Source organism: Cladophialophora carrionii (genome assembly GCF_000365165.1).
Source record: "Cladophialophora carrionii CBS 160.54 unplaced genomic scaffold supercont1.4, whole genome shotgun sequence".
Taxonomy (NCBI): Eukaryota; Fungi; Ascomycota; class Eurotiomycetes; order Chaetothyriales; family Herpotrichiellaceae; genus Cladophialophora; species Cladophialophora carrionii.
The window spans coordinates 1,194,433-1,217,894 of record NW_008481829.1 but is presented as its reverse complement, the minus strand read 5'-3'; the positions used below and the strand labels follow the sequence as shown (position 1 = coordinate 1,217,894).

General features: G+C 53.4%; 10 protein-coding genes across 10 annotated transcripts; 5 read left to right on the top strand and 5 right to left on the bottom strand.

Annotated features, from left to right (window-relative positions):
* Nucleotides 1-132: 132 nt before the first annotated feature.
* G647_05114 (uncharacterized protein) lies at nt 133-1,683 on the bottom strand (the record flags this gene model as incomplete). The annotated part of the gene is made up of 1 exon (XM_008729447.1): nt 133-1,683. The coding sequence occupies one exon, from the start codon at nt 1,681-1,683 to the stop codon at nt 133-135; it is 1,551 nt and encodes a 516-aa protein (XP_008727669.1).
* A 1,383-nt stretch (nt 1,684-3,066) lies between these two features.
* G647_05113 (uncharacterized protein) lies at nt 3,067-3,767 on the bottom strand (the record flags this gene model as incomplete). Its single annotated transcript, XM_008729446.1, has 2 exons — nt 3,067-3,482; nt 3,560-3,767. The coding sequence occupies 2 exons, from the start codon at nt 3,765-3,767 to the stop codon at nt 3,067-3,069; spliced, it is 624 nt and encodes a 207-aa protein (XP_008727668.1).
* An 818-nt stretch (nt 3,768-4,585) lies between these two features.
* On the bottom strand, nt 4,586-6,491 carry G647_05112 (uncharacterized protein; the record flags this gene model as incomplete). The annotated part of the gene is made up of 2 exons (XM_008729445.1): nt 4,586-4,674; nt 4,742-6,491. 2 exons carry the CDS (start codon nt 6,489-6,491, stop codon nt 4,586-4,588), a joined length of 1,839 nt encoding a protein of 612 aa, XP_008727667.1.
* Nucleotides 6,492-7,549: 1,058 nt separating this feature from the next.
* Nucleotides 7,550-12,078, bottom strand: G647_05111 (uncharacterized protein; the record flags this gene model as incomplete). The annotated part of the gene is made up of 2 exons (XM_008729444.1): nt 7,550-11,130; nt 11,325-12,078. 2 exons carry the CDS (start codon nt 12,076-12,078, stop codon nt 7,550-7,552), a joined length of 4,335 nt encoding a protein of 1,444 aa, XP_008727666.1.
* Nucleotides 12,079-12,398: 320 nt separating this feature from the next.
* On the top strand, nt 12,399-13,216 carry G647_05110 (uncharacterized protein; the record flags this gene model as incomplete). Its single annotated transcript, XM_008729443.1, has 5 exons — nt 12,399-12,433; nt 12,488-12,602; nt 12,752-12,817; nt 12,895-13,017; nt 13,073-13,216. The coding sequence occupies 5 exons, from the start codon at nt 12,399-12,401 to the stop codon at nt 13,214-13,216; spliced, it is 483 nt and encodes a 160-aa protein (XP_008727665.1).
* Nucleotides 13,217-13,580: 364 nt separating this feature from the next.
* On the top strand, nt 13,581-13,950 carry G647_05109 (uncharacterized protein; the record flags this gene model as incomplete). Its single annotated transcript, XM_008729442.1, has 2 exons — nt 13,581-13,810; nt 13,869-13,950. The coding sequence occupies 2 exons, from the start codon at nt 13,581-13,583 to the stop codon at nt 13,948-13,950; spliced, it is 312 nt and encodes a 103-aa protein (XP_008727664.1).
* Nucleotides 13,951-15,764: 1,814 nt separating this feature from the next.
* On the top strand, nt 15,765-15,992 carry G647_05108 (uncharacterized protein; the record flags this gene model as incomplete). The annotated part of the gene is made up of 1 exon (XM_008729441.1): nt 15,765-15,992. One exon carries the CDS (start codon nt 15,765-15,767, stop codon nt 15,990-15,992), a length of 228 nt encoding a protein of 75 aa, XP_008727663.1.
* Nucleotides 15,993-17,798: 1,806 nt separating this feature from the next.
* Nucleotides 17,799-18,639, top strand: G647_05107 (uncharacterized protein; the record flags this gene model as incomplete). Its single annotated transcript, XM_008729440.1, has 3 exons — nt 17,799-17,921; nt 18,221-18,283; nt 18,451-18,639. 3 exons carry the CDS (start codon nt 17,799-17,801, stop codon nt 18,637-18,639), a joined length of 375 nt encoding a protein of 124 aa, XP_008727662.1.
* A 550-nt stretch (nt 18,640-19,189) lies between these two features.
* On the bottom strand, nt 19,190-19,959 carry G647_05106 (GTP-binding protein rhoC; the record flags this gene model as incomplete). Its single annotated transcript, XM_008729439.1, has 3 exons — nt 19,190-19,519; nt 19,569-19,813; nt 19,842-19,959. The coding sequence occupies 3 exons, from the start codon at nt 19,957-19,959 to the stop codon at nt 19,190-19,192; spliced, it is 693 nt and encodes a 230-aa protein (XP_008727661.1).
* An 838-nt stretch (nt 19,960-20,797) lies between these two features.
* G647_05105 (uncharacterized protein) lies at nt 20,798-22,494 on the top strand (the record flags this gene model as incomplete). Its single annotated transcript, XM_008729438.1, has 3 exons — nt 20,798-20,849; nt 20,898-21,114; nt 21,165-22,494. The coding sequence occupies 3 exons, from the start codon at nt 20,798-20,800 to the stop codon at nt 22,492-22,494; spliced, it is 1,599 nt and encodes a 532-aa protein (XP_008727660.1).
* Nucleotides 22,495-23,462: the final 968 nt, after the last annotated feature.

The window sequence follows — 23,462 nt, the reverse complement described above, 5'->3', positions numbered from 1 at the left end:
ATCACTTCAAGTTATACATTCGATCTGCTTGCGACGAGGTCCAGGCCGACTCGGGGCCCGGCGCCCAGCCAAACAATGCTGCCAGAACCGTGGTACGTAGAAACCAACCAACATACTACATCCTCCGCACAACTACTTGGTGAATCTGTGTAGAAACGTCTGCCCCTCAGCCTTCAGCTGAGCCGGCGTGACGAGCTGGAATTTCTCCTTGATGCTCTCGATCCGGCGCTCCAGCAGGGCCCGGTCCAGCTGTACCCCGTCAGGGACGTACACGTTGCCGAGATAGCTGTCGTATTGATCAAATGCGCAGCCTCCAAAGGCGGGAGCCAAAGCTGAGCCGTTGCTTACGCGTGCAGGTCCGTCGGCCGCCGATCTCTCGCCGCGGCCGCCTTGTTGGATGTATGGGCAGACATGGCTCGCGAGCAGAGCTGCCACCTTGGTTGCAGCCGCGTCGGTGAGGGGTCTCCAGCGTTTTCCGTTGTGGTGCGGGTACCACGGTGGCCGGAAGCCGGGTGGCTTCTCGAAGTCTCGCCGCGGATCGAGCCAACCGGCGGTGTCGATGAGGTGGGTCGAGATGTCCCCATGGGCGTGCAAGGTGGCCACGATCCGCGCGAGGACGTCGGTCATGACCTTGGCGAGCGTGAGCTTCCGCGTCACAAATACGCCGTGGGCCGAGAAGGGGGTGACGAGGAAGATCGGGAGCGTGGACGGCGCCGAGTTGTAAATGTAGCTGCCGTCAGGGTCGGGGTCGCCGTCGTTGGAGCGAGCATTCGTGGTGGTCCCGTCAGAGGGGTAGGCGCGGGCGCGGATCTTCTTGACCAAGGCGACATAGTCCTTGATGAAGCTGTCGAGAAAATCGTCCAAATGCGGTTTGGTCGGGCGCATCTTGAAGATGTGGGTGAAGTCGCTGAAGCCGAGTTGTAGGAGCAGAACAGCAGGTCGGTAGCTCTTGAATGGCCAGGGGTGTTGCTTCAGGCAGTCTTCTGGACGTCCTACGCAACCGACGCGGTGCGTAAAGAAATATAGCGAGACGGGCGCATCCGGGTTGCCGTCACCTTTGAAATGAAACCAGTCGCGGGAAAAGTAGTCCCCTGTGGTAGATACGAGGGCGACGTCGGCACCGAGCTCCGACTCCAAGCGCTTATACCAGGTGTGCACTCGTTCCTTGGCCAGCTCCGCCGCGTCTTTCCGCGGGTCGTGGCAATGGAGCCACCTGTCGACCTCGCACGTGAACAACTCTATGAGTGGTTTCGCTCGTCGCCGCGGCAGCAGTGAGTCTTGCGGTTGCCGAGCTCCCTGTGGGCCGTCGGACTGCGGTACCAGCGTGCCCGGCGTGCTGCCAACAGCCGAGTTGGCCGGATCCAACAGTGAAGGACCGTCCTTCTGAGAGGGAGGCCGGTCCAGCCAAACTCCTTGAAAACGGAAGCTACTATCGCCAATGGGGTACGTCCCCGTTTGCGTGACTCTCAGCCTGTACGTTCTGCTAGGGTCGAGATCCTCCGCGACCTGCACGATAGGGAATGGTCGTCGAACCCCAAATACGAGGTCGTCGTCGATTTCCACAAACAAGCCGATACGATCTTGAACGCTCAGGGGGCCCGCTGACGTCCGAGGGTCATTCTGATCTTGTTGGAAGGCGAGGTACACAGAGGTAGTGTTGGTGACAGCGATTTCGAAGTACATGCCTGTCGCCGAATGGTCAGTATGCTTCCTTAGTTACCGGGGACCTGACCGTATACAGACCTGGAAGCATTGCCTCGTGCGTCAGATGATCCGCGGACGGCAGCCAACGTCCCACATACTGTCAATCGGCTTAGTACTGAGGCGGTTAGACGAAGAGGAGCAGGAAAGAGCATACGTGAATGTTGGGGTGATTGGGGGGAATGAAGAGGTGTGTTTCATTCATCGTTTTCTTCACAGCGGACCTCCAGAATTGCCCGACGCCAACAGCTGATGGACTTGGAAGAGGTGCGTCTTTCTTGACGGAGAGATAAGTCACGGCGAGGAAGAAGGAGAGCGGTAATAGAAGGAGTGGAAAAGGGGAGGTGAAGGCGTTGCAGAACCTCATGGTATGCTGCGAGTTCGTGATCGAGGCGCGCAGAGTGACGCATGCGGAAGTGTGTTGCTCTGAAGAACAATGGGAGAGCGACTTGAAAAAGAAAGGACAAACACAAAAGGCTGTAATCCCGCTTAGCCGCGCCCAAGTGTAGAATCGACGGTTTGCGAGTCGAGTAACCTGAAAGCAGCCACCAGGAGAAGGGAGCTCGCAGTTCGCCGGTGAATATTCACGCGCACTGTAGGTGAAGAAAAGTCCTCGTACAGTACGGAGTAATGGTCACCCAATACGCACAGAGCAGCCATCCCAGAATATTCCTCGGCCCAACCCGAAAGAATTGTTGTTTATATTTTACTCCGGCAGAATTCCCTCAAATTCTTGTGTCTATCCCGTGTTCTGCAGGTGTCGCCAAAATCAACAAACCTGCAGGGCGTGAGGGTGATTCGCCAGGCATGAGACAGCTTCTCTTGGTGGGCTATGATTGGATGTTAGCCCCAGACTCAGTTCGACAATCTGCCTCATACACACCGATGTGTGAAGTGTATGGCGGTCCAGATCGAGTCCCTGTCGACGACAACCCTCCCCGGAGGGCGAAGGGCAGGAGAGAACCTGACGGACAACGAGAAAAACCCCCTCCTTCACAGCAGAAGGGGTTTCCCTCGACCGGGACCTCGAACTGTCTGACCAACAGTTCGGGTTCTGGGTTAGAGTTTTTGTCGACTCGTTGGTTTTTTGGGGCTGGTAAAAAGTGCGAATGCGTGACAACTCCGTGACTCGAACAGCAAGGCTGTGCCACAGTTGTGCACGAGGCTGAGGTATTCCCGAGGCAGTTTCGACCCAAAAGCGAACCTGTTGGCTTGCATCGTTTCTCATATAGTTCAGGTACCTGCAGTCTTGGGGGTCATTGCAACATCCAGCTCCGGTATATTGCTTGAGATAGAGGCATCCTTACACTCTGGTGTATTGTGTAGGGGGGGTTTCAGGCACTCATGTCGAGAACTTTTCATCCTTCATCCCTTTGGCGCGTTGCTGGTGCCGCTGCCGCTGTCGCCACCATTCTCGGGCTCATTCAAGGTATCGACCCTAAGGTCTTCGGGTCCAGCTTCGTCCGCATCATCATCATCATCATCATCATAGTCTTGATTCTCGTCGCCATCGCCTTCCTTATTTTCCACCTCTCCGGAAAGTTGTCGATATTTCCTGCGCTTCTTCTTGTCCGCGCTCCTCTTCTTCTTGGACTTCCGCGCCAGCACTTTGGCAGCCCGACTCTCGTCTCCCTTCTGCAGCAATTCGACCTTCTCAGCCAGAAGCCTCCTGGCGATGGTGTAATTCTGGCTCTTGCTCCGCGTGGCCTGGCACTTGACGACTATGCCCGTCGGGATGTGCGTCAACTGAGCGGCCGAATTCGTCTTGTTGATCTTCTGGCCTGCCCCTCACGCTGTTAGGAATTTTCGGATGACCCTCGATTCAGACGGATTGGAGAGAAGAAAAAAGCGCCCCCACCGCCTGGCCCGGTCCCCTTCACGTAGGTCTCTTTGATCTCGGCGTCGGGCAGAGTCGGACGCGGTGGAAGATGGTTGCTGGCCTTGTACGAGGCCCGCGAGAAGGTGCTTAAGGGTCGGTGTGATGTGACGATCGCTGTAAAGCTCGAATTGGTGCAGCGAGTCGCCGTACGGGGGTATAGCCGCCGCAACAGGGACCGGCTGAGCATTTTTCTACATGGCCAGCTGCTGATGGGAGAAAGCAGTGGTTCTCAGGAATCTCAAGGCTGGATTAAATTAGAGTACCGAGTCAGGAGTACGGAGTATGCATTGGATCTTCGGAGAAAAGCTGATCCGCTCGAGACTTGGCCCTTCTACCAGGCTAGCGGCGGTCAGGTCTACTGTACCATGTCAGTTCAGAGCATGGACGAACCTCGAGAATTGCTGGGAGAACTTCCGATGAAGCATGCGACACTTCTCTCCGACGCCGACCTCGATTTCGGCTGGAGCTTCGCATGCTGTTCGCCACAAGTTTAGATGCAGACTGGCACGTCCAGTTGGAAGGGATAACACAGTCCCAGGGTTCCTGAGGGGAGGAAAACTCCTAGAGTTGCAAACCTACTGACAGGTAAGCCGTCACAACAAGCCTGAGGCTGTCTTCGAGCAAGTCGGCCAAAAGCAGCGAAAACAAAGCACAGCCGTGGAGTGAGCGGGCGACTCACTTGAAGAGATCCATTAAGCCCCGCACGATTGATGCCGGCGATACTGGTTGAAGCACAGCGTGTATTTGGGCGTCTGCCATCACCGGCAAGGGATGCGAAGACACCAGAGGTATTATTATACATATATACATATAACTCGGGCCGATGGATGACGGGAAATTCCATAAGTCAGACGCAGTCCCTCACCGCTTCTCGGCAGACTGGTTGGTGACTGGTATTCTGTTTCTTCAGGGACAAAGAGACCGATTTCGCACAAAGACACAATACTCTAGCCACATACTGCTTCCGGTGACTGACTCCTTTGTTCTTCCACCAGTCGGCTGCGCTCAAACAAGCACGATGTCTTCAATCCCCGGGTCGTCAAACTGTACGTTTCGAGTCACTTCACCGTCCATCATGCCATGAATGTAAGCTTCTAATCAAGGTGTGGAAACTTAGCTTGAGACGATCTGAGAAGTTGATAATGTAAGGACACCACCTACCACCAATAAGGGAATACAGATGCCCGTCCATATCATGCCCTACAGGACGTAATACTACCGGTGCTCCGGCGCCCAGAAGCACGGCGATCCTGTCACCACATCTGGTTCCATGCGGCGCAAGGCCCGTGTGACCGTGCGTTGACAGCATGAAGACCCGTCCCTGCGCCGCCATTGTCGCATGAAAGTAGAGCCACTGGTCCCCATGGACACGTTCTTTCAAGTGGTCGGTTGTGAAAGTCGTCTGTTGTAGTCTCTGCCAGCCATTATACATCGTTTGGATATCATCCGGTAAAGCCAAGTCGCCATATCGATTCCTACCTGCTAATACTGTTTGCTTGAAAATTTCGTTCGCCGGGCCTCCTGTCAGATACGTCTGCCCGGCCATGTAATTGATTGACATGGCCTCGGCAAGCCATTCGCCTGCGTCGTCGCGAAGTTGTTTTCGGCTCAACGTGTCTCCCTTGGCAAGCCATTTGGTGCCCGCTGTACGGACTGAGCCGCAAATGATGGCGCTGAGACGCAAGCGATGACGGCCCAAGATGTCGAATTGAGAAAGTACAGGTCCGCCAGCCTCATACCCCGGTATAGGATCGAGTGAAGACGGAGGACGGAGGACAAATCGCCGGCTCTGAAGGCTTGTGCTCCAATCGGGGACCCATGAAGGTAAAGGGAGCTGCTGGTTTGCAGATCCAGCATGGCTTATCAGATTCATGACTTTGCGGCTTTTCAGCTCTTCTGAGCATGGCTCAGCTAGTGAGCTCGCAAGATATGCAACTGCAATCTGAATGTACAGGATTTCAGCGGTCTTTGTAGTGTAGTCAGGCGCGATATCCGACAAGGCAAGGCCCAGGAACGCGTATACCTTGTCTCTAGGGTCGGTAACCTGGTAGTCTCTGGTGTCAAGAAGCAAATCAATCAAGTCCATTGGAGCCTCCCGGAGTCTGTCTATAAGTCGCACGCGGTGAGTCAGACTTGTGCTTGATGGGTTCACGACGCTAGAGGGTCTTCCAGTTTCAAAGTCCAGGACAGAAGCGACTCTGCTGAGCGAGGTCCATGGTATGCTGTCTTTTCCACACCGGACAACGGCATTGCGAGCCATGACAACTTCCTGGATGGTCCAAGTCCGCTGAAACCACGGCCGCCTCAGCAAAAGTCCCAGACTGTACCAGACGTTGTCTGCCCATTTTGGCAAGCCAAATTGCTCAGGCCCACCAACGATGTCCCTGGATATGTCTCGCTCATGCGCGTCAATGACCTTGATTATTTGCTTACATAGCGCAAGTGCTTGGGTGCTTTTGTGTTGAGTTTCACCGAGCCATATGACTACTCCCCGGGCGTTCTTGTATATCTTCCCCATTATACCGACTTGGTTTTCACACTCTGCACTGTCACTTTGGTTGATGGACAGCTGGTCAATCCAAATGGTGACCGGAGAATCTTTCGTCCGGAGATTGCGCAACGCAGCGTACAAGTTATTGGTCACTGGCAGTTGTTTGCCATCGCATATGACCGTTTGCGTCTTTTCAGTACTGCCCCATGTGTATGATACGGCGGTATACTGTAAATGAGCGTTCGCCAAAGAAGAAATACGCAGTGAACACTTGACTTTCTCATGCTGACGACCAGGCAGGAGCGAGACAATGCGTAGTTTCGGATCGATCGTGTCCAAGGGGAGCGCTGTGTGTTCATATTTGGCGGGCTTCGCAATCGGCTGAAGAGGTGATACAGCAGGGAGGCTGAGCAGCTTCATGGTGTTCGACACACTGCTGTCTGTTCAAGCTGTATTCGGACAACGGACGTGGCCGGGACAATGTAAGTGCCAGTGATTCCCGGGAATCTTCAGCATAGATAACGGTGAACTCGTCTGAAGTGATAAGCAGCGCCTGCTGGTCTGTCGAGGCCTGATTTATTCTGATTCCCTCCATACATTACGCATCACTGCTGTAGGCTGAGAGACTCAGCCCCATGTTTTCACGGCTAGACTGGTGACACAAGGCAGGGAGAGCGACCTTTGGTCCCCAGATTGGCCTGGTTTGGTCGGCCGCAAGAATGTCCTTGGAAAGTGTGACATAGTCACACCTTCTTTCGGGTAAGCAGTGTCGGCAAGGCTACAGCACCGGTTCATTGCGAGGTGAAGAAAGAATGAGAGTTGACGAGAAACATAACCCAATCGAGCACACGACGATGAGGGAACAGCGGTTAGTGGCGCAAGCGTAGGCGCAGGTACGCCCGAGGCGTGAACTTCCACGCCTAGAAGTAGGTATGGACAGGGGCTTCCCCGCCTAGAACTTGCGCCACAATCTGCTCCAAACCCGCCAACGTTGTGGCTTGAGGTGCCGAATGCGAGCGAAGTGCTTCCCGACCGAAGAACTCTACGAGGCTTCTGCTGATGCCCGCCGCTGTCACGGATGCCTTGTAAGGCACTTTTCTGGACATGAAGCAGGCATGAGGCATTCATCAGCCAATGCTCACTCATGAGGTAAGTAATTACTTCCTGTTCTGACTCAGCTTTGCTTTTCCTCATCGCCTGGTGACTGGCCGGTCGGCTTCATCAATTGACTCCTCCGAAGTTATTCTCAAGTCAGTAATCCTACGTACCATCCGTATACGGATTGTCTGTGAGATGTTGTTTTCACGAAAGCTCGCCATATTCTAGCAATGATCCTGTGGGGCATCGGGGGATATTTCCCAAGGACGGCACTCGTATTTCCAATGACGTCCAGCAGACGAGGTTCTATTGGTATGCAAGTCCAATCTCTATCCCCCCTCCGCTGATGCTAATGCTGATGCTGATGCTCATGATGTGCCTCATGACTCCTGTGCCGTCTCAATCCTCAACCAAAGATCCAACCACTTCCTATCTTGTTCGGCCACCTCCTGGCCCGGAGCACTATAACATTGTTGCAACACTTTTTCGACCCTTTCTCTCAAAATCTTGATTGCCATTAACTCGCTCCAGTGCCTCACGCTCAGCTTCACCTTTCCACCATCCAAGACCATTACGCCGGCGTAGAACTTGAACTCCGCATCGCTGCCTAGCAGGATCGCAAGGGCGGACTCTGGAATCGCGGAGGTCTCGAAGACATTGAGATTGCCGGACCGGGTGTTCTGCATCGCTTCATAGAAGGACAGCCAGCGCGGCGGTTTGGCCGAGTGGGAAGGATGGTTGATCGAGAGAGAAGTCACAGTGACGATCTGATTAGTATAGACGTTACGCCAGCCTTTGCCTTCGCGCATGAGGATGCGTGGATAGAGCGCCATGGCGCTTATGGCGTTGAGCGCACGGTCGGGTACTGGTTGATTGTATCGAGTTGGAATGCTGTAGCTGGGTAGGCCGTGGCCGTGGTACGAACGCGCTCGGTTCAGATGTCCTTTCTCTTCCGGGTCGAGGACGACCAGGCGGGCGTCTACGAGATAGACCAACAACTGGATCTTCTGCTCTTCGACCTGGCCCATTGTTTGGTCGCTAACGTGGTTCTTGCGGCAGAAGTCTTGGGCGGTTCGAGCGAGTCTGGCCTTTTTCCAGCTCTCGTATGCGTTAAGTGAGGACAAGAGGTCGGACTCGCCTCTACTGAAGCTAAGTCGAGCGTTAGGTTGTTGCCCGCCACTGCTTGAGGCCGACGTCGGCAGGAAGGGTGATTTGGAAGCCAATAGAGAGATCATGGTCAACAAGGGGTCCAAGCATTTGAAAACCACTCCGAAGATCGCGAGCTTTGCCAATGAAACTTCGAGAGGCAACCTCGCAATCTGCTGGCCTAAGTGGGTGAGTGCTTCGTTCTTCGTCAGTGCGCCTGCGTCCTTCAACTTCTCAATAGCCCTGAGAATGTTCTTCCTGGATGGCGGATCAATGGCCGCATTGAGCGTCTCCTCAATCGAGCCCAAATCCCAGACTTTGATGCGCAACATGGGATCTTGCAGGCTCAGCCGAAGCATTTCCGGTACCTGTTGCTCGAGCATCTGGTTGTCGTGTCGATGTTTGGTAACAAGGTGGAAACAGAGACCATCTTGAACACGGGCGGCACGACCTCTGCGTTGGCGTGCGGAGGAGCGAGATATGAATCCCTCCGTGAGCCGGGATAGCTGGCGACGTTCATCAAAGCGCATGATTTTCTCTTTGCACGTGTCAATCACGGCCGTCACATCGGGGATGGTGATACCAGTTTCGGCGATGTTGGTTGCGATGACGATCTTTCTGTGACCCGGCGGAGGTCGTTCAAATGCCCGCTCGAGTTCTTCCGTCGAGAAGGTCGAATGCAGCAGGTGAACAACCCAGTTGCGACTGAACGTGTCCATAGCCAGGAGAAGGTTGTGGAGACGTCGCATCTCGCCTATGCCCGGCATAAAGATCAAGAGAGCGGCACTGTACTTGACAAACTGAGGTCTCGTAGCAATACATGCAGCAAGTTTTGCGATGAGGTTGTAGTCGATTCGATACTCGTCGATGCTGGCGACCGTACGCTGTGTTTGACTGCTGTACTTCGCTGGCTCGCTGATGATGGGTCGTCCCTTCTCGTTCGCATAGGGTTCATCGAAGTCCGGACCTTCGTCTTGCAGCACTAGGGCTTTGTCATTGACGCAGCCAAGGTTATTCGTGGCTTCAATCGCGTCCTCCAAGAACTTGACATCAACCGGAAACGTCCTGCCAGGCAGATCCAGCACTGGTGCACCATCAAAGTAGTCGGAAAACTTTTTTGCGTCGACGGTGGCTGACATGAGAATAATCTTCAGGCCAGTCCGCCGCTTTTGTAACTTTCGCAATGCAATGAACAGCAGATCCAGGTCCATCGTCCGCTCGTGTACCTCGTCAAGTATCAGATAGTCCAGGTCGTCGAGGTCTGGAGACTCTTCCAGCATCCTGAGCAGAACACCAGTTGTAGCATATGTGATTCTTGTTGAATTGCTGGTTTTGCTCTCTAATCGTATAGCATACCCTACCAGTGATCGGATGCTCCCAATGTCATTCCGACTCTCCCCAAGCTCCTGAGATACCCGCCTCGCCAGTGTAACAGCAGAGATCCTTCGTGGTTGAGTGACCAGTATGCGACAGTCTCGAGACGTGGAAAATTCTTGCTCTAAAATCAGGACGGGAATCCCTGAGGACTTCCCAGCGCCGGTTTCTGCACATATCACACTCACCGGGTTTCCCTCGATGCACGATAATATTCTGTCCTTGTACTGGTGTACTGGGAGTTGTTGACGGACCTCGAGCATTTGTTGGAACGATGGTCGAGAAGTCCGGGAGCTCCATTCTCTAGAAACCTGCTCTGGGCTCATCTTCGTGGCAGGAGGTGGTCGTGGCCGACGTCGCTCTGTCGAAACGCCCTGCATTTGTGTGCGCGCAACGGAGGGTGGGTCCTGCTGTTGCTTCAGCTTGTCTTGCATTTCGTGAACGAGTGCCCGTAGCCGACGCAGGGTCGTCTTGTGTTCCTCATTGACCAGAGCTTGCTTGCCAGCAGTCAAATCCTTGAACAGGTCACGCCAGACAGTTGGCAGACGGCCAATAGCTCTTGCCTCGCCCGCTCCGATTGTTGAGAGTAAAAAGAGTGCCAGAGTAGAGATGTAAGCTTCGGACTGCGCGATATTTGCTGCAGCAACGTCTTTCATTACCAGACTCCAGCTTCGCTCGGTCGTCTGCGCGGAAATTTCGCAAGGCAGCGCGGCCACCGTGTATGGGTCAAGCACGATGTCAACGGCCCAGGAGATCTCTAGTTCGTGTCTGGCTGAATATGAAGTTTGGACCAGTGCCCGGAACCGAACTCGAGACTTCGAATCGTGACTCTTGCACAGTTCTTCCAACAGTCTCCTCGGTGACAATCCTGTCCATCTTGGAAAGTCAAGAATCTTAACGGGGCTCTCAGACGCCGTTTGGTTTTGGGCAGCGCAGGGAGCATCTTCAGACTCTCCGAACATGGCCCCTAAGAGGGCGTCTTCGTCGTCATCCATCTGGCGTTCCCCAAATGTGGTCTCCGTTGCCTCTGGGTCGCTGCCTACCGTCTCTGCAGAAAGGGCTTGCTTCTTCTTTCGGCGGTTAGTAGCTGCTGCTGCACGCATACGCTGCTGTTGTACGGTCTGGAGTTCCAGCAAGTTGGTGCTCCATTGAGCTTCTGCTTCCCACTCATCAAAGAGTGGATCGCGGCGTATTTGTTGCAATTTCTGATTCAACCTCATCAATCTTCTCTCTTTCATGGGTCCCTTATCTTGACGATCTTTGGAGATCTGGTTCTGCGCAGCCCATATCCCCGATTGGATTCGGATGTATCTGTCCGTCAGCTTGGAAGGGTCGTCTTCGTCCTCGCTGTCCGAAGAGGCAAGTGAATCGTCCTCTGCTTCCGAGACTTTTGCAGGAGTGGAAGCAGGGCTTTGTCTACTCTGAGTAGCAGTAGTTGGTTCTGAGTTCTTGTCAGCGTCCCCAAGCAACAGCTTTGAAGCGCAGGTCATGCAAGATGTCAATATCGCTAGTGGTTCCCACTCCACATCCCGGGCGTTCATCTCCTGAAAAGGCCCGGGGAGGCGTTCATGGGTTTCTCAAACACTGAATTACGAGGAGAAAGCTGTTGGAAGAACCGCGAAGCAGTTGACTCACCAGATAATGCTTGAGCCGGAGTGCTTCCACCACTCCGCTCGGTCTTTGTGGTACTTGTCTGCTCATAGTTGGTGAGCTCGTCAGACTGAGTATTGCCGGCATACCATTGCAGCGCTTCGGCCAAGCCTGGCACAGAATCGATAAGAGATGTCACTCGATTCGAAAGAGCAAGTTCTGCAATGTAAGCCATGGCTTCAGGCACCTTTGGAAAGTTCAAGGATCGTAAGACTCGTTCCAAGGTCCACAGATCCACGACGAGCTTTTCCTCATCAATCTCATGGAGCTTGACACGGCCTGCAGCTGATGTGCCGTGTTCAAACTCACTCGCCATTTCAAACAGCTCACGAGTCACCTCTTCTGACAGCCAGTTGTAGGTGGACAGTTTCTGTGTTTGAAGGCGCAGTTGACGCCGTTCAGCCTCAAGTCTCGCTACCTGCCGCCGAGCATCGGCGAGAACTCTCGGGCAATACTTATCAAGCATTGACTCTAGTTCGGAGTTTTCCAGATGGGCTTCAAGTTCCTCGGGAGTCATATCTTGGATCTGTACGCCATCTGTAGGCTGCTTTCCATCGGTAGTTCCTGGGTCTTCACCCACATGAACGGGCGCGGTGCCGCCTGCTGCCCGCGACTGTCGGTCATCGGCGACAGAAGCATCGTCCGGCTCGGCGATCACTTTCGATTTGGAGGGAAGAGAAGTGGTGGCGAAGCCTCGAGCGGGATTCGCTGCTGGCTTCTTTTTCTTCTTCGGCGCCATCACCAGCGACTCAGACCTGGATCGCGATACGAATGGAACACGATATCCAAGATCTTTGCTGCCGCGTTGTAAGAGAGATCCGAATGACCTCTGCAATTGTCTTTAACTTTGGTGACTCTGACGGATCGACTGAGTTAAGACTTCACAACACAAACAAAGATGCACCAAAGGATTTTCAAATGACGTCTTTATCACGACCGCGTTGGCTCCTCCATTACGGAGACATCCACGTTCCTTCACTAGTACAAGGCAGTAATTACCAAGATTGCGAAGCTAGAAACGAACGGTCGCCCTAGTTGCCTTGACTCCCAGTTCCCAAGATGCTAGCATTGACCTTGTCTGCAGAATTAGAAGGGTACATCTGGAGAACACCCCTAATCAATTCCTTCCATGACTGATCGTTGGCCAGCGTGACCGACCTCGTTCCGTCCGACACAGCTGAATCACCTTATTATTACACGTTCAAAGTCCAGTGCACTTCGTGTCGGGAGATTCATGCCAATTGGGTCGGCGTCAGTCGTCATGTAAGTCTGCTCTGAGTTCGGCGTTTTGGTTGTCTGCTGGGAGCAGCGAGTTTGTGCTGTCCCGCCGCGGAATGGGCATTGCTGCGGCGGCCATCTCAGCGCTTTCCAGAATGGCTCGAACGTGCCTGCGTCTAATCCAGGGATTGTAGGAGATGAATGAGCAGTCAGGCAGTCGGGGTGAAGCAAACTTTGTCTGGAAGTGCAAGAACTGCAAGGTCTGTACTCCGTACTAATGATTCTTTCATGCTACTCGAAAGCCTGTCATTTGCTGATAGCGTTCTAAACCATTTAGAGAGAATCAAGCGCCACCATCAAGGCAGCTCCAGCAAAGTACGAGCAGCATTCGCCTGCAAAAGCCAAGAATCTCATTGAGATCGACTGCCGAGGCCTAGAATTTACGGACTTCAAGCCAGATGTACGTGATGCGTCGGTTCAAGATCTTCGTGGCGTGCGGTTGACTCGGCATCTAGGGCGAGTGGGAGGCTACTGGGGTCGAGTCAGGGACCAAATTCCACGGGATTGACCTGTCGGAGGGAGAATGGTTTGACTACGACGAGAAAGCCGGCGAGGAAGTGAGCATTAAGGATATCAAGTGGGCAATAAGGCGAGCATGATCATGCTTGTAGAGAGACGGAGAGACGGAGAGACCGGTCGAGAAGCGCAGGTGACGACGGCAAGGCTAGACGCCAGCCTTGCCTGCTCGGTGACTTGGCTTGGCGTGACTTTTTCGCTGCGAATATCGTACGCGGCTGGCACGCGTGCAACACAATTACTTCCAAGCCTTCGTTCACCACAATACTTTTCTCGAATCGCAACAACTGTCTAGAGCCAGTTGAATATTGAGCAGGTCGAACGACATCATGAATGTAGGTTGTGTGTCCGACTCTCGCGCAGCTGCAGCTAATCTGTTGCAGTTCACTCCTCTAAACCCAAGGCCTTTGCTTCAGAGCTTGTACGTCCTGCACCCCCCATTTCGTGATGCGCCAGAACCACCTACGATATTGGACTCTCTACAAGTATAGTACAGAACGTCTAACGGCCATTATTTCCAGGATCAATGAGGAAGTCATCATCCGCTTAAAATGGGGACAAACAGAATACAAGGGCCGCCTCATCAGCGTCGACTCGTACATGAACATCCAGCTCTCTAACACAGAGGAGTATATCGACAGGAAGCACACCGGGACTTTGGGCCAAGTTCTTATCAGGTACGGTGACCAGAGAAGCTGAGTCGCAGAGAAAATGGCTGACAACTGGCTGAACTAGATGCAACAATGTTCTGTGGATCTCTGCTGCGAAGGGCGTCGAGATGAACGGAGAAGGGCCCGACACCAAGATGGAGGACTAGCCCACTAGCACCGATCTTCGAGGGATACCCAGGGCACAACCGCAAGCCATTCACCAAGGCAAATCCCTGACGACGCACATGCGCCACGCCTGCTTCATACTCCCTGAACACGCCAACATGCAGGACGAGAAAATTCTGAACGACGTGCGCAAGATGTCGCCTTAAAGCAAACTGACATTACACCCGTGGCCAACTCATTTGAGATAGACCAACCGGCAGATTCTGCAGAGGACGACGTGTTCAAATGAGCTGTAGGCCGCAATCATGTCTATCGCGAATCAGATATCCCCAATGAGTGAAGATGGGCACGCCGGCGCCTGTTTTGCTGGCGCCTACTGGGGCCCGCAACGACCGAGCTATGCATGATGGTGAAGCATTACATCCCTAGAAGCTTGGTCATGAATGTGGTCCAAGATAGCAACAGGCTCCACCCAGGATGTGAAGTATATTGGTTGATCGTCGATGAGGTCACTGACGCAATCACGCGGGAACGGAACGCCTGGGTGGTGCTCAGTGGCAGGATGCAGCGCGGGTTCATCAAGCTCACAACAGTTGCTTGATGCATTATTGCCACGCCGAAGCGAGCTTGGCTGGAAGTCATCCGCTTGTTGCCGTCGCTTCACAAGGTTCACGAAGATCACAGTCAGCTGAAACAAGTCGCTGTCAAGCCAGTACCCAGTATTCGTAAGATGCAGGTCAGCCTTGCTCGCGTGGGTAGAACAGAGTTGGTGTTCTAGGTGCCGGAAGCCAAGTGCCACAACAATTTTGCCCCCTCGTTCCTGCGGATCCGTACCATCAACAAACAAATACCCCAGTAGACAGCAACCTTGTTCCAAAGTAATACTGTATACGGCAGTCAAAGGTCGCCGGATCTCCGTAAATACAAAGAGCCATTGTGAAAGCCGAATAGGCTCACGCAGTTCGTGAACACGGCGCCCACGGACGGCTACTCGAGGGGTTTCACTCGAGGAGGCAAACTTGGGCCAGAAAAGGCAAGGCAATTAGATGCTTCGTCGCCAATTCAACCGGTCAGTATTCGGTCTGCCTAAGTATGCAGTGCTTAGCCACTTCCTATGTGCTGTCGAGACGCGAGATGCGTGGACAGACGCTCTCGGCACTCGCATGAGACCTTTTAGCAGGCAGATCTTGTGCGTTGTGGACGATCTTCTTACTGCCGACGTGGCTTGATTGTGTACGAGCACGAGCACTCGTGCGTTCTCCATGGTATGAAGCAACTCTTACCGTGGCCACGTGTTGTTCCCTGAATACTCCTTGCTATGCGTAGCTCCAGGCGGTCGATCTCCGAGAGCTCTCAACCTCTTGATGAGGCTTGGACCGCCACGAGCGCCACAGTTGGACCCTGAAAAACTTGGGTTCCACTGTGATGGAGAGGTCCCGCCTCGGCTCTGACTTTCGAAGGTCTAGCCAGACTACTGGGACCACCGATCCTTTCCATGCCGGGGAAGTCTACGGAGGAGGGGAATGACGAAGCGGCGCCCAAGCCACCAAAGCCCTTTATTGGGTTTCCAACCGCTTGGCCGGGGGCGAGCGGACGCGAGCAAATTCTGCTGAACAGGTGGGAGCGTGATCGTGTGCCGTAGACGAAAAGGGACAGACATAACAAGATGAAGACTGCCGCTCCAGAACCCGACCCTTTCCTTCTCCATCAGTATAACACTCGCCGTCCTTCCACTTTGACCCTCGTTGTTGACACTCGTTTGAAGGATATTGTTCTCGGATAACCGCTCAGCAACACTTGCAAGAAGCATACAACACTGTTCGATCTATCCGGGACCGGCCGCACTTTCGTTACAATGCCTTCCAAATTCACCGAGATCCTCGAACCGGGTTATCAGACGACATCCCCTCAAGATGATGTCCGGCTGGAAGATATCATAGGCGCCGCCAACATGTCTCGGAGTCGAGAATCATCCGAAGCCAGCTCAAGAAGCACCAGTTCGTCGAGTGGCGACAGCGAACCCGTTGAGGAGAAGCCCAGACGGAAACGGCTCTCTCGCCTCTTGTCAGGCGGCAAGAAGTGAGGACAAGCCTTCTTCTCCTCCCGGGCGAACGACATACGAGCATGAAAACACTAGATGAACAGCACGCACAGCAACAATCATGACCCATACCCTTGACGACCACCAAAAGAGCCTTTTCTTAGCGAACACTTGCATTCAACAACGGCATAACGAACGCTCATCGTCTTGTGGGAAGCACCGCGAGGACGACTAGCTGGTCCTGATCGGCCCCGCGTTTCTCGCCTTTTCCTTCTTGCAACCCGAGCAATTCAAAATCGCATAAGGACCAAAGCGAACTGCTTGTCAGGGGGAGACTGCATGTTTCTCAAAGCGAGGTCCGTCCCGGGCGGCAAAAACTTCATCAGGCACGTCGACGCGATTTGCCGCTCCCAAAGACACCCGCGCTTCGCCGCAGCCTCGGTGCCTCGAGGCCTGGGACCAATTGGGGGACTCTTTGAGTGCTGCGTTACCCGGATTCGATGAAGATCAGCCACGGTCCGGCATTTGCGTTCTGAGCCGCAAACAAAAGAGACTTCTGATGGTGAACCACTCTAGCCACATTAGAGTGCAGCTTCCGGAAAGGCCAGCGTCGATCTGCAGAAATGGGCAGAAAGTGACCCCCCATTGCGCAGATCGTGGCTCCAAAACTGTCCGCATATGGACGGAAGAACACGCCCGAGACAGCACTTCCGGCAGGCCTATGACGATCAATCCTGTCGAGGATGGAGCGATTCTTCTGTGAGGACATCCCTCCAGCCGAGCAGACGCTTGAAGTTGAGGTCACAAGGCCATCGAAGGATCACGATCATTGAGATCACGGGACGGTTGTACCAGCAGACAGTACGCTAATAGATGGAGAAACTTGGGATGAAAGACCCAGTGATCCCCGAATTCTGTAGCACTTGAACCGTATACGATAGACAAACGAGTAACGATTAAGAACCTGACATTCTAGAATCACTTCTTCTTCTCGGGAATTTCTAATGTTCCGTGAGCAAGGACGGAGCAGCACGTACTCGTAGGAGTGATTTCAAGGAAAAAGAGTCATGTCAGGAGATTCGAGCTCGCTGTGCCTTGAACGGAGTAGCCCGGGGGAAGTCATACCCCGAAGACCGCCGCGGAACCCCATGATCGGGGAGCAGCAGGAGCGCCCAAGTCCTCTACTTGCCTAACTAGCGCATAACTAGAGTTCTCCCTAGCATTGTCACCTGCGCCCCTCGGAGACGCCCGATACGATTAGTCCCTCACCTTAAATAAATCAGCTGATATAAATTAAACATCTCGAAAACGACCTTAATTTCTCCCGGGAGGATGGCCGAGGTAATTCATATCTTCTATCCTTCTTTTACCACCCATGCTAACGCCTGTCCAGTGGTTTAAGGCGCTGTGTTTAGGTCTCTGTACATGAACCGCAGTGGGAAACCTCGTGGGTTCGAATCCCACTCCTCTCAACAGAAACGTTTCTTTTTCTTCATTCCCTTTTTGCTAGATGAGCCTAAGGCTGAGCCGTCGGTTGGTGGGGGGCCCCAACGCGGGGTTCAATTGAGCGCGGCCTGAAGAACGCGTAGATGCCGCATACAGTGTGGCGTTATATACACCGTATTGCACATAATGTACACACTGGGTACTTGAACTCCTACATAGAAACCAATTCCATCCCACTCCTTGTTCCAAACCCTAGCAGGTAATTTAGCAGTGCTGTGCTACCTTTCCATCGCCATCGTGTGACTGGGACCCTTGGAAACGCGTCAGATCATATCTTCGTACTTAGTACGAGCACACCGCGTCCGTTATCCTCATTTCGAGTCGCGTAGGTACCGAACAAGCATGGCAACATCGAATACCAACCTGACCAGCGACGCGTCGGCGTCGGCGTCGGCGTCAGCGGCCACGCACCAGCACAGCGAATTCGAACTCCGCCGCGCCGCACTGGTGGGCGAAATCGGAGAGGTGAGTCCAGACATGATTACAGTGCATCTTTGCCCACTCCCTCCCTGCGCACCTGGAGCACCATATCATCGGAGAATGTCAAGTAAGCATGACCGGCGAAATTAAGACACCGAAGCAAGAGGGAAAGCCCCTCATTTCTCTGCTGTGTCGCCTTCCATGCAGTGCGCATGCCCCGTTCCATGAGAGTGGGAATATATCTATGAACACCCTCCACGAAAAGATGACCCCGTTGAACCCTCCCAACTAGGTAGTTTGGTAAACTGACTTCTTGCCCCCTACGCGGGCGACGACGCCAACAGTCCCTAGAACAAGTCCTCGCGCAGATGAACGCGTTGAACCGGAGCCTCGAAGGCATCATCGAGGTACGTATATGGTTTCCCCGTCCGTCCACAATCATACATGTACACGTACGCGCACGGCTACGCGTATTCGGTACTGGCTGGGTACTTGTCATGCGGTGTCATGCCTTCGTGGCTGGCTCGCTTGCTTCCGCCCGGGTATGGTTGACATGTCTGAGACATATCAATAGATCGGGAACGAATTCTCCAGCGTCGAGGCTCTGTGGAGTCAGTTCGAGACCGTCATGGGCCGGTCGGAAGAGGAAAATCCAAACGGCGCGAACAACCACGATCACAATCACAACCACAATCACGCGTCAGATCCGACAGGAGGCGGCAGTGCGAACCATCAGGCAGAGGCGGGCGGGTCGGAGAGATGAGAAGGTTTGGTAGCCCAGCGAGCTTTTCGACGCAACGAGCATTCAATCGTAGTCAAAGGCTCTTCCCACTGCTGAGCGAATCATCTTGAATCCCCGCCGGGATACGAATTGGATGCTCAACTATAAGCTGGAACATTCATGGTAAATCCGGCAGCAGGCACGAGACCGAGAGCACCACGACATCTTCTGCTCACGGCATACCGATGACATGCGGCAAATGGGGTTGGGAAAAGAAAGTGCCATCATTGTGATGTGTTGAACTTTTGGGCAGTTTTACGAACCGGCTACTTGCACGGACCGGATATTCAGTGGCTGCAATGCTCACCGGAGGAGCAGCAGCGTCTATCCTGAAAAACAGAAATGTCTCGTTACAACGCCTCATGATGCAAGTTTTCATGCATCCAACGCCATCCACACATATGCGTACCTCATACATAGTCAATTGAACCCAAGCTCCGACCATCAAGCTGGCAGAAACCAAACTTCGGGTCGTGAAAAATCGATATTGTGTCCTGGTCGAAATGAAGGGGTCATGGGTTTGTTCCCTGGCTCATAAGAAAACACACTTCCTCTTCTTGGCCTTCTTGACTTTCACGCCTTTCTTGTCCGGTTTCGCCTCGTAACTCTCCTCTTCCATCTGAATGGCGGTGTTGATGGCCAGGTCAAAGACCTCCTGGATACCCTTGTTCTCTTTGGCGCTGCATTCGATGTACTTGGCGCCCATGCGTTGAGCAACCGCAGCTCCTTGGTCTGGTGTTACAGGTGTGAGTCCTTGGGTGCGCAGGAGTTCAATGCAGGTACGCTTGGTCCGGAGGTCTGATTTCAAGCCCACAAGGATGAGAGGAGTAGTCGGGCAGAAGTGGAGGACTTCGGGATACCACTGCAGCAGAGTGAGCAGGCGTGCTGGCAAGCGCAGAAACATGCCGTACCTTGTCCATGACATTCTCCAGGGAGTTGGGGCAGTCAATCGCGAAACAGACAAAAAGAAGGTCTGTTTCTGGGTATGACAGTGGCCTCAGTCGGTCGTACTCTTCTTGTCCTGCTGTATCCCATAGTGCAAGTTCGACTGTCTTGCCTGAAGGCTTGTGTGAGGTCTGAGTGATGTAGTTCTCGAACACGGTCGGCACATATTTCTGTGGACGCTTGATCAGCCGCTCATCCTGCCTGTAAAGGGCTCGTCTTTCTTGCCTCTGGAAAATAACCCTGGGCATAGCTAATCAACAGGCATGTTTTCCCGCAGCCTCCGTCACCGACCACGACAAACTTCTTCGAGTATGAAGGCGGTTGAGTAATGTTGGTGGCATCCGAAAGCCGGCCCATGCTGCCGTAGCTCATGTTTGTGCTGACCGTGCCGTTACTCGTCCGCGTGCTGGGAGCCCGAACCGGTCTTCTCTTCGGCGACGGTGGTGTAATGTATGATGAGGGGGTCTTCTCTGACATGGTGGGTGTTCGTGAGGGATAATGATCGGTGTCGGCCATGGTGGTGAAGTGCGAGTTCGTTCAGCTGCCTATGGTCGCAACATGCGTGAGGAAGACTGTATTTACACGGGTGCGGCAGTATTATATGCGGACTATCGATTGTGGAATTCTGCATATGCTGGCAAAACAAGTGTTGTGTCAAGGATTTCCGTGGTGATATCCCACGATCACGGTATGACATCGGCGGAGTTGCGCCTTCCTCAATGTTTACACCCGCCACAATGGTGGTTGCCAAAGGTAACACTGCGAAAGCCCCCATGAAACACATGTTTGATGCAGCAGCCACGAGCAGCGCCCCTCTTTTGCGCTGCGATTCCCCTGCGTTTGCGACCCTGCGGCCTGTCGGCATCCTTCTGTCGCAGGGAATATCCATGTTACAAGACTCTCTCTCGCGTAGTCCATGTGGTGCGCCTCTGCTGGACTGATACGAGTCGAAACCCCGGCAAATGAGATAGGTCGCACACTGCGCATCTCCAACTTATTCCCTGCGCAGCCACCGAACTGCCCACCACCACCTTGTCAACGGAATCTGGAGCAAAAATATACGCCATGTCGAGTTGACGCCAGCTCCACCCTTTCCGCTGGATCTTGATGCCGCGCTGGAAGGAGCAAGCACCTGTTGTGGCCGACGGTCGGCCTCGATGGACGGCGTCCTCGGCTAACGTCCACACACACAGAAATGGAGAAGCAGAAAGATAGACCGGACGCCGGATTGAGGTCTCTCGATCATTGTACGCCCCTCGATAACCGCCGCTGCATCTTGCTTACTCTTTCTGTAGACAAGCTCAGACTGCCACCATGGCGGTACCAGTTCAGAGAACAGCTCCTTCCGATTGTGCGGTGGGAGACCCCGTATGTTGCGTGGCTGCAAGATACCCTACGGTCCGGTGCCCTTGACACCTACTTTGCCTTTACAGCCAATCTGGGAACACACACATTCTTCATGATCATGTTGCCAATACTCTTCTGGTGTGGGAATACACGCTTGGGAAGAGCGTATGTACATGCCAATATGCGCTCGGACTGGGATTCTGACGTCGGGACAGGATGGTACATGTTTTAGCTTCGGGCGTCTTCTTCAGCGGTTTCATTAAGGACCTCCTATGTCTCCCGCGTCCCTTGTCACCTCCCCTGACCCGGATAACCATGTCCGGTTCCGCTGCCCTTGAGTACGGCTTTCCATCTACACATTCCACCAATGCCGTTTCCGTTGCAGTCTACTCTCTCCACTTGCTTCATCAGTCGAACGAGATGGATCCAAACCTCAAATTGGGCCTCCAAATCATGGCCTATTTCTATGCCGTTTCCATCGTTCTTGGCCGGCTCTACTGTGGTATGCACGGCTTTTTTGACGTGATCTGGGGAAGCGCCCTTGGGGCCGTTCTGGGCCTGGTGCAAGCTGCGTACGGCCCGACATTTGATGACTGGCTCCATACAGGAGATCTGAAAAGAGTGCTGGTTGTCATACTGATCATTCTCGTGCTGGTTCGTATTCATCCCGAGCCGGCCGATGACTGCCCGTGTTTCGATGACAGCGTCTCCTTCGCTGGTGTCTTCATTGGCTGCGAATATGCTGGGTGGCACTTCGCGCGAACATCATACGCCTGGTCATCACCTACCAAAGGTACCATTCCATTCGATCTCCAGAAGATGGGTTGGCTGGTTCTAGTGGCTCGCATCATTCTCGGCGTGCTTGTCATTTTCGCATGGAGAGGCATTATGAAACCGACGTTACTCAGGATTCTTCCGCCAATCTTTCGAGTCATTGAGCAATTTGGTCTTACCTTGCCCCGACGGTTCTTCAAGCCGGCATCTGAGTATGAGACAATACCGAGGCAGCCGAACGATGACAACATCATCCCTCAGGCGAGGGAGATTCCTGGACTGTTGTCCAACTTCCGTCGTCGGAGAGCGATATCTGTTGGGCCTCAATCCGAAGCCGATGCATATGAAACACTGGCGTACCGCAACAAGAAAAGAAGGGACAGTTTGAATGCGCCCGAGGCGCTGAGTTCTACCAAGGAAGAAGTCTCGCCTTCGCCCTCCCCGGATCGTGGCTATTTTGAAAACAAGGACACAACTCAGGGCAGGAAAAGATCAAGCAGTCTCGAGATGTTTAGAGCACAGATGGGGACCGGGGTCGAAGCTCTTTCACCATTACCCGTGCTATCACCGGCTGGAAAAGAGCACAATCCTCAAGATGTCTCATCAGCAGATGAGTTACAGGAGCAACGAATATTCTCGACAATACAGAGGCCTAGAGTCAGGTATGATGTGGAAGTGGTGACCAAACTAATTGTCTACTCTGGGATCGCTTGGTGGGCAATAGAAGGTATTCCCGTCTTATTCAAGCATGTCGGCCTTGCTGTCGAATGAAAAGATGCGAGGGCTTGCTGCAGCAACCCCGGATATTTGCCCTGCCTGAGATTTGTTCTGAAGAAGCAATCACTTTCACGCTTCCACAAAATCCGTAACCAGTAAACCTCAGGACCAGGAGAGATGCGATGGAAGACTCAGCGCCGGCCTTTCGACACTAACTGCCTCGACTCAAATACATACTATCTCGATTATCGCCCCCTCCAGAACGCATACCCTTGGTCCCTGCCAGGAGAGCCGTATAGGGGAAGCATCCCACATGGGAGGTCTGCATAAGAGAACCCCTCATGACAAAATTGGTTCATGTTCTCTGGCTCTTTGACTCGGAAGAATATGTCAAGAACTGGAGCGCAAATCTCCGCGTCTTCATAATGACGGACGCCAGCTTCACCTCCATTACCTCAATTTCAATCGCAAATATTTCCCGAGCACAATCCGACCAAAGCAATCATGGTTGAGCTCAGTGGACTTGCTCCTAGTGCAGCCTTTCAAATCCATATTTAAGTTAATAGAGCCTCTCGTTCTAGTTCCCACCAAGTCCTCCTCGTCCCTCGTCTGCCGTGCATCAGCCAGCGATAAGTGTCGAATCAGACGAGAGCGTATTGATCATACTATGCTAGTACTAGAACAAACCACAATGATTGACACGAATTGTTGTTTCTGCATGAATTTTCCTTGGACAGGGCTGAAACCATGGTGAATGAACTGTAAGTGATTGTGTACTTTTGACAGGCGGCCACAGCATCTGTGATTCCGTCAATAGGAAGACAGCAAAGACGGTACCGGATATTCATCGCCGCAGCTGGCGGGGTGGAAGCTTGGCGCCGGAGAATAAGCGTGGCCAATCACGGCGTGGCCGCATTTGGAGAAAGTCGCGTCTGCATCATCTGGCGCATCTTCTGTGATTCAATCCATCCTTCATCTTCACCACAACAGAGACAATCGCCCCGTTCACTTTCTCGAATAAT